The sequence below is a fragment of the Tupaia chinensis genome, unplaced genomic scaffold (assembly GCF_000334495.1).
Source record: "Tupaia chinensis unplaced genomic scaffold, TupChi_1.0 Scaffold143913_1, whole genome shotgun sequence".
Taxonomy (NCBI): Eukaryota; Metazoa; Chordata; class Mammalia; order Scandentia; family Tupaiidae; genus Tupaia; species Tupaia belangeri.
Window position 1 is genome coordinate 2145297 of NW_006203764.1, and position 7719 is coordinate 2153015.

General features: G+C 54.2%; 1 protein-coding gene across 2 annotated transcripts in view; it reads right to left on the minus strand.

Annotated features, from left to right (window-relative positions):
• Positions 1–2632: 2632 nt before the first annotated feature.
• Positions 2633–7719, minus strand: part of LOC102500155 (interferon alpha-inducible protein 27, mitochondrial) — a 5925-nt gene continuing 838 nt past the window's right edge. The window contains exons 2-5 of one of the 2 annotated variants that reach the window (XM_006165391.3): positions 6496–6553; positions 4383–4412; positions 3350–3511; positions 2633–2880 (exon numbers count right to left, since the gene is read on the minus strand). In XM_006165391.3, the coding sequence (XP_006165453.1) occupies positions 2792–2880; positions 3350–3511; positions 4383–4412; positions 6496–6511 (297 nt within the window). In that variant the 5' untranslated portion in view covers positions 6512–6553 and the 3' untranslated portion in view covers positions 2633–2791. The remainder of the gene's footprint in view (positions 2881–3349; positions 3512–4382; positions 4413–6495; positions 6554–7719) is intronic. The other variant, XM_027767082.1, reaches the window with a different exon arrangement.

The following is a 7719-nucleotide window of genomic DNA, read 5'->3' on the forward strand; positions in this document are numbered from 1 at the left end:
AAAGTGGTGAGCCACAGAATCATGAGTGAGTTGGTTTTTAAGCCACTGTTTTGTGGTCACTTGTTACCCAGCCACTGTGAATGCGCAAGAGAACACAACATGTGTAATACACTGAGAGGACCCAGCTATGGCACGTAGGACAGGAAGGCAGCTGAATTCTAACTGCAGCTATCCGGAAAGGCTTCCTGGAGGAGGTGTGTGTTCATTAAGGATTATATAGGTACCAGAAATTGACTGCAACTGGCTGAGAGTTGAAGGGACGTATTGCCAAGTGCAGTGAGAGGTGGTAAGGCGAGTGCTTCAGGCAAACTTTGCTTCAGCAGCTTAACCTTGCCATCTTAGGCCCTTTTCCTTCCTCTGCTTTTTTTCTTTTTCTTTTCTTTTTTTTTGAGATTTTTTTGCTACAAGATACGTGCACTCACCAAAGAGACAGAGCCAGACAGTGAGAGGGAAAATGAAAAACCACCCCCCACACACAGCCAGGGGGATGGGCAGGCCACAGTCCCTTCTCCTCTATTCTCTTCTCTGGATTTTGAGTACACTCACATACGCACCAGTGTGAGTTTCAAGCTCCCAGGTCTGGGACTCGAACTGGGATCAACTGTGTGGGAGTCCAGCCTCTAATCTACCATGCCACCTTCTGGTCCCCGCTTTGCTTTTTGAGGTATCAACTTCATCCTTGGCTGCCAAAGCTCAGGGTTACAAGATACTAGTTGGCAGACTCTGGAAGTGGCATGCTCCTCTCTTCTTGTGTGTGATGAAAGAGCCTCTTCTATGTGCTCTGGACATAAAAGCTCCTGCTCTTAGCTGTGCCTGGTACCCCCTGGTGCAGGGACCCAACCCCTCCAGAAACAAGTCTCCCATTGTCTAGCAGAGGGGGCCCGAGGGGGCCTCCTGCTGTCCGTCTGCCCTCACGCCAGCCCGCAGCCCTGCACTGGCTGAGCCCACGGGGCGACGTTGCCTCAGCCTCGCCTCTGTACTGACAGCTTCAGGTTCAGTTTTCTCAGGCTGCTAGGTGGAGCCATCTCTCCATGTCATCTCTGGCACTGTCACTGTCAGCTCCTCTTTCCTTCTCTTTGTCCTCCTAGGTGTGTGCCTTTCTTTAACCCTTGACTGTCATTTCGGTGGCTTTTTTGAGAGTGAACAGAGTCAACTCGCCCTCCCCTCCCCCGTGTTGGGCTAGTGCGTCTATGACTGGCAGTAAAAGGCCCCGTACTGTGGTCATCGGATTGTGTGTGTGGTCGCCATCAGAGAGACCTCGCTTTACCGGGAGAAGGTTCTCTCTCTGCTCTTGTCATCGTGAAGTCTCAGCCAGCATGGCTCCCTCTATTCCTCTCTCCTCACAGCAACCAAGAGCCTAACCCACCCTACCGGGATCATGGAGGTCAGTTAGCTCAACTCCTCGTTTAGGGAGGCGTGAAGGGTGACAGAGTCGGTAGCAGGACAGGGGACAGCTGAGGCTTCCGATGTGGATTCATTCCAGCTCACCACACCCACACACTCTGTGAAGACGCGGTAGGAGAGAGAATGGAGCCTAGCGTGCCCCTCCCGCCCCGAGGATGAGGGCTCCTGGTGGGTCTGCCCCGACTGCAAGTATCGGAGGGTCCCTGGTGGGTCTGTTCTCAGACAGGGACGCTGAGCTACGTTGTGTGGAACACTCGGTTCTTCGTTCCAGGCCCGTAAGGTTAGAGATCTGCCCTGAGACTCAGACCATGAGCAAAGTAGGAAAAGACAAGTTTTTAATAGAAAAGTGAAGAATTGTAAAAGGAAAGCAATACGCTCCACACCAGGATGCATGGGGTGGGCAGCTGTTAGAGGACTGCCCTGGGAATGGGTTAGGTGTCGCGCTGATTTGTGTCCGCCCTGCGTGAAGGTCTGGAAGGGGAAGTCTGTCTAGCGCTCCTTTGTTTGAATCTGCCGGCTTTGACCTGTGCTTGTTACTTCTCAGCAGACAGAGTCTGATTCCGCCATCCTGCATGCCCAGTGTGGACTTCCTGCATTTGTTTTCTTTCTTAAATGAATCATTCAACTTTATCATTATGATGTTTCAATTTGCTACAGGGCGTGTACACTCACCAGAGAAAGAGAGAGAGAAGGAAAGTGAGAAAGCAAGCCGCCAGGTCCGGGATTCAAACCACTGTTGGCCATGGCCATGTGGGAGTCCAGAGCCTTAACCATCGTGCCATTTGCTGCTCCCCCTCCCCCACAGTGTGAACTTTGAAGGTACGAGCACAGGGACAAATAGGGACAGGTATAGGGACAATTCTGTCCGTATCAGTTTATTACCCCGAGTGAGAAGTAGAATGTTGGCCAAGCGCACTGCTGAATTCCTGTGTGTGTGTGTGTGTGTGTGTGTGTATGCGTGTGTGTGGAATGGCAGGAGGGAAGATAACATCCTTCCCTCTGTTCTTTGAAGGGAGCTTGGGTAATAAAAAATGGGATAAATGTCCCCTTCCCAGCACCATCCCTGGGAGGAAGGAACACCCGGATAAGCTGTGGTTGATGAGGTGGATGGCCTTCTGCCCGCTCAGGACTGCCGGCTCACAGCTGACTACCTACGACAGGTCTGTCCCGACTGCAAGTAGCAGGGTCACCGGTGTGTCTGCGCCTCTGCACTAAGGAAGGGCTGGAGGACAGGTAGTCACAATTCATTTTTATTCTGATTTCCCCCGGGGGCGGCATTCGGGCATTGTAACCCTAGGACCTGTACTTGGCCTAAGCAGGCTGGCTGGGCAGCACCACCTCTCCCCGGGGTGATCCTCTTCTCTGCAGTGGGAAGGCCATGGACGTGTTACGGGATCAGCCGCATGATGCCCGCCATAGCAGCAGTCCCAAAAGTGCCCACGATGACTTTGGAGGCCAGGGAGAGTCCAGCAGCTCCTAGGGGTGAAGCAGGAGGGTGAGCAGGGTGGCACGGGCAGGCTGAGGTAGTTCTGGGGCATCAATGTGAGGTCGGAGCCTCCAGGGCCTCTCAGGAGGCCCAAGGACCAGAAGCCCCGACTAGCCCCACTCTGTTTCCTGAAACCCCCCGGATTTCTATCTTGGAGTGGGGCCGCTGCAGGCAGCTCTGCGTGCCATGACCTCCTGCTGGGACGTTGAGAGTTGGAAGGAGGCAAAGCTCAATGGGGAAAGAGGCCCCTGGCACCCTGGCAAATGCGCTGAGGGCAGAGCGGGCCTGAACCCAGCACACGCAGGCCAGGGCTCTTTCTCCTCCCTCTCCCCCTGAGAAACACAGGGACAGGATATGGTGGGCGAGACACAGAACAGACTGAGGACCATGGGCTAAGAACTGGGCCGGGTCCCCAGAGGTCCTTCTTGTCCTCCCCAGCAGTCCCTGCTGGACACTCACCCACTGACTGCAGAATGGCCACCAGGCTCCCTGAAGCAACTCCTCCCCCATTGGCGATGGCTGCTAACGACATCATGTTGGCTGCCACAGAGTTGGCGGCGATTCCTCCGGCGGTGAAGCCCAGGGCGCTGACCCCCATGGGCACAACCACTACAGCGATGACTATGAGGGGCGAGAGTTAGATGTGAGGGGGCTCAGGAGGAGGGACCCACATAACCATAGTCGAGCTTGGGGACCTTAAGGGAGTCTGGAGAAGGAGATGAGCACTGAGCTGGGAAGAAGCCATGGCATGGCCAGCAGCCAAAGGCCAGGATGACACGTGGGAGAAGTGGGAGAAGGGCAAGTGGAACCATGGGACAGGGTTCTGAGCAGCAGGACCTCCTTGGGAAAGTCACTGGTCCTCCAAGCATCAGTGTCTGCCTTGGTCAAACGCTCAAGCTCAGGTGTGGGCTGCAAGCTTCCTATCCTTGCTGAGCAGCAAACGTTCCACAGGAGCAAGTCTTGCCCAAGAGGCCGCATGAATAAGGAGCCCATCTAGAGCTGCTGCTTTAAGAGGTAGCTCGAGGGCCCCGTGCCATCGCCACTGAACACATCAGAAGCCACCAGACCCAGGGAGCCAAGCCAATGGCATCCCTTCAATGCTCTTACTGCATTCAAATTGGTCGTCTGGTCGCAAGCAACCCTCATGGTAACCCTGAAGAGGCATTACGGACTTGTGTTTCAGGGGAGGAGACAGGAGCTCATAGTTCTACGTCATGCCCGAGGGCACACTGAATTATCTGCCAAGAAGACGGGCCCAGCTGGTGCTGCCTCCACCTCTGCCTTTCTTGGACAACTTGCGTCCAAGTTTCTGGTGTCTTATTTCTGGCTCCTTATTTCTAGGGCCTCGTTTCCTGCTTATCTCCCTCATTCCATCCTGCCCTCGCTGTCTGTGTGAGGCTCAGGGACAACCTGAACACAAACAAGACTAGCTTCTGCTGGAATCCCTGGGCTGGGACAGCTGAGGGCTGGAGCCCTTGCTTTGCAGGCTTACCTCCTCCGGCCACAGTGGCAGCAGCTTTGGCTGGAAACCAAAAGAACATTGTGTGAGAGACTCACGCTGGCCTGGCCTCTACTCTCTGGGCCAACCCCTCACCTATGGGGAAGCAGCTGCCCCAGGCTGGGAGCCTCAGGAAGGACTGGCCCCTGCTTCCCCTGCCCCCAGATACAATAGAGAAGCAGGGTTTCTGGAGCAGGAACGGATTGCTGGGGAGTCAGGTGACCTATCCAGAAGGAATTTGCATGTCCTGGCTTAGAGTTACTGAAACTGGGCTTTTAAATCTTTGTTCCAGAAAACTCAACCATCTCATTCTTTTTGCTCGCTTTTGTTTATTTGTCTGCTGGTTGGTTGGTTGATTGGAGGTTGTTTGTGGAGGAATCAGAAGTTATCTTTTCCTTCCTCTCTGCCTCCCAAGCCAGGTTGGCTCATCTGAGGTAGGGTCGGTAAGGTCACAGGGCTTCCTACTACAGTCCAGAAAAAGCTCTTTTTTTTTTTTTTGGAGAGGTTTTCGCTATAGGGCGCATGCGCTCGCCAGACAGACAGAGAGAGACAGAGAGCCAGAAAGCGAGAAATCATCCCCCAGGGGGGATGGCCACGCTGCAATCCCTTCTCCATTCTCCTCTCGGGATCTTGGGCACGCACGCACACACGCCCGGTGTGAGTTTTAAGCCACTGGGTCCAGGACGCGATCCGCAGTCGACTACATGGGAGTCCAGCAACATAGTCATTACACTAACTGCTGGTCCCCAGAAAAAGCTCTTGAGATGGCCATATATCCTCATGGTAGAGAGCTGTGTTCCATTTCAGCTGAAGTCAGGGTCGGTGTGTGTGGACTGCATGAATGCTACTCAAGAGCAAGGCTGGACAAACTAACACTCCTGACTCCTCAAGGCCTGCAGTTTGCCCCCCTCTTCCAGGAAGCCTCAGATTCTCCCAACCTGAACTCATCCTTGCTCCTCTGGAGCTATCCATGGCATTTGACCATCTTTCAGAACATCTGGGCTTAGTATAAGCCCTGCAGGAAGGGATGCAGTCAGAGGTCCTGGTCCCCTGCGGCCCTTGGGACCAGGACTGCAGTCTCTAGGGCTGGTAGGACTAGGAGTTTAAAAATAGAAGATGTGTAGGAATAGCAGGTGGTGTAGTGGTTAGGGTGCTGGTAGTGGTTAAGCTTCCATGTAGTCGACTGGACCCAGTAGCTTGAGACGCACCATGCATGTGTGCGTGTATGCCCAAAATCTGAGAAGGGATTGTTGCATGGCCAATTTCTCACTATCTCTGTGTCTCTCTAGTGAGCACACACAGCCTATAGCAAAAATCTCTCTCTAAAAAAAAAAAAAAGAAAAAGATGATGTGTAAGAGGAGCAGAGCGTAAGAGGAGCATAAGCAGCTCCCCAGGGGAGACCTTGGAGGTGGGTGATGGGTGGAGACACTGGAGAGACAAGGGCGTGAAGGCTAGACTCTGAGTGGCCAGAAGGCCACCTGGGTTGGATATGGACTCAGGGGTCCAAAATCTAGAACCTGACTAGAGAGGTGGTGCCAGGCTGCCGGCAGCTCTACATCCCAGGCCCTCACCCACAGGAGCCCGCTGAAATGGGTATTTTCTGTCCATTAGCCTGCTAGGCTTCCCTGGTGGTCACTCATGGGGTTGGGGAGGGTAGCACCCTGGCCCTGGAGCCTCTGGGCTCTTTGAGACTTGCCATGCCCAGATTGGGGAGGGATGGGAGCCTCCTCCCAGTCCTTTCCCACCCCACAACCCTGCCCCCACGCCCTGGAGGTGCTGTGCATTGTTCTACTTCTTTCCCAGGCTCTGAGCCTTATCAAGCTTCCCTCTTGTCCTGAACACTTGGTAAAAAAGGAAAAAACATTTCCTTCCAGGGCTGGGGTGAGAGGTGGGACGAGGTTGTTATGCAACTTACAGGAACTGCTAAATGTCAAGGGCCTAGCACAGTGACAAGAATGTGTTGGTAAGCTTCACTATCCTTCATCCTCAGCCTCTCTGACAAGCAGAAAGGGCCGCCAGGGTGACCCAGGCCCTGACCTCTGTCAGTCACACTCTGAGCTGAGTTGGGGGCACACGGAGGGCGTTCTTTTACCCGGGGCCACTTACCGGCAATCATGGCCATGGCTGCTGTGAGGAGGAGTCACAGGTAGCTGAGATGTGAGCCCTGGGGAAGAACAGAGAGTAAGTGCACAGGCCTAGCGGTCAGCGTCAGGAGGTCAGCGTCAGGACCACCCTTCATCCAATGCTATGCTGCTCGTGCTGGTGAAGCCTAGGTGTGCCTCCCCAGAACAGAAGGGTAAAGGGCAGTGATGGGCATGCGGGGAGGAGACAAGGCAGCAATTAGAAGCCAGGGTTAGAGGCTCACTTAATGACCCGGAGGGAACTCAAGGACATGGTTCTCAGTGAGAAAGCAATGGAATGAGATAGCCCACACATATCCTGTACATGAGTTAAAACATACGCAAACAAAAACAACACCCTGCCTGCAAAAATAAGTGGGAAAAACAGACACACATTAAATATATTAGAAAGGTTGACTTTGAGGAAGGAGGTTTTGAGCTGAAAGGGAAGAAAGATGATGGCGTAAGTAAGTATTGTAAAAGCAGTGAGGGAACTCACAAAAACTAATGAAGGACATGGACCTAAAGAAGAATTCTGCTAAAATCCATGCTCCGGTTCTGAGTTCCAGCAAGCAACCACGCAAGGCTAGTCAGAGGTCCTGGTGACGAGGAGGTGCCGAGGGAAAGCTATGAGGGAGGTGGTGCTGGTGGGGAAGCCAGGGGGTGAGAGCCAGAGACAGTGGACCAGCAGTGGTCACCTCCGTCCATGCAGGAGGGGCTCCTGCCCCAGGGGGAGAGGATTTGCAGGGGGCCCAGGGCTGAGCCCATAGAGTCCAGCCTCACTCCAGCCCTTCTCAGAGAAATCCAAGGAGCCCACCAGGTTTGGGGTTTAGGGGGAAGACAGGGAGGGCAGGGCAGTGAGACTGTGGGTGATGCCACTGTCCCTATCTGTGGGCTCCTTGTGTGGGACTCTATGCCCTCCCCAGCTTCCTCTTGTCCCGCTGCACCAGCCCATCGCAGGTGCAGTCACCGACAGGTGAAAGGCTAGTGAGGACACCAGAGGCTGTTCTGCCCACTGTGGCCATGCTAGCTGCTGCCAGCATGGCTACACTAGTGAATTCCATGACTCGGAGTGAAAGGCTCCCAATCGGGACTACACTGCAGAAGGGTGGTGCTTTGATCGGGACTTCCCTCCCACTGCCCTTGAAAACACGAGCGCTCGGGGTATAGGGAGGTTCTCCACACTTGCAGAGCAGCAGGCTTGGACAGG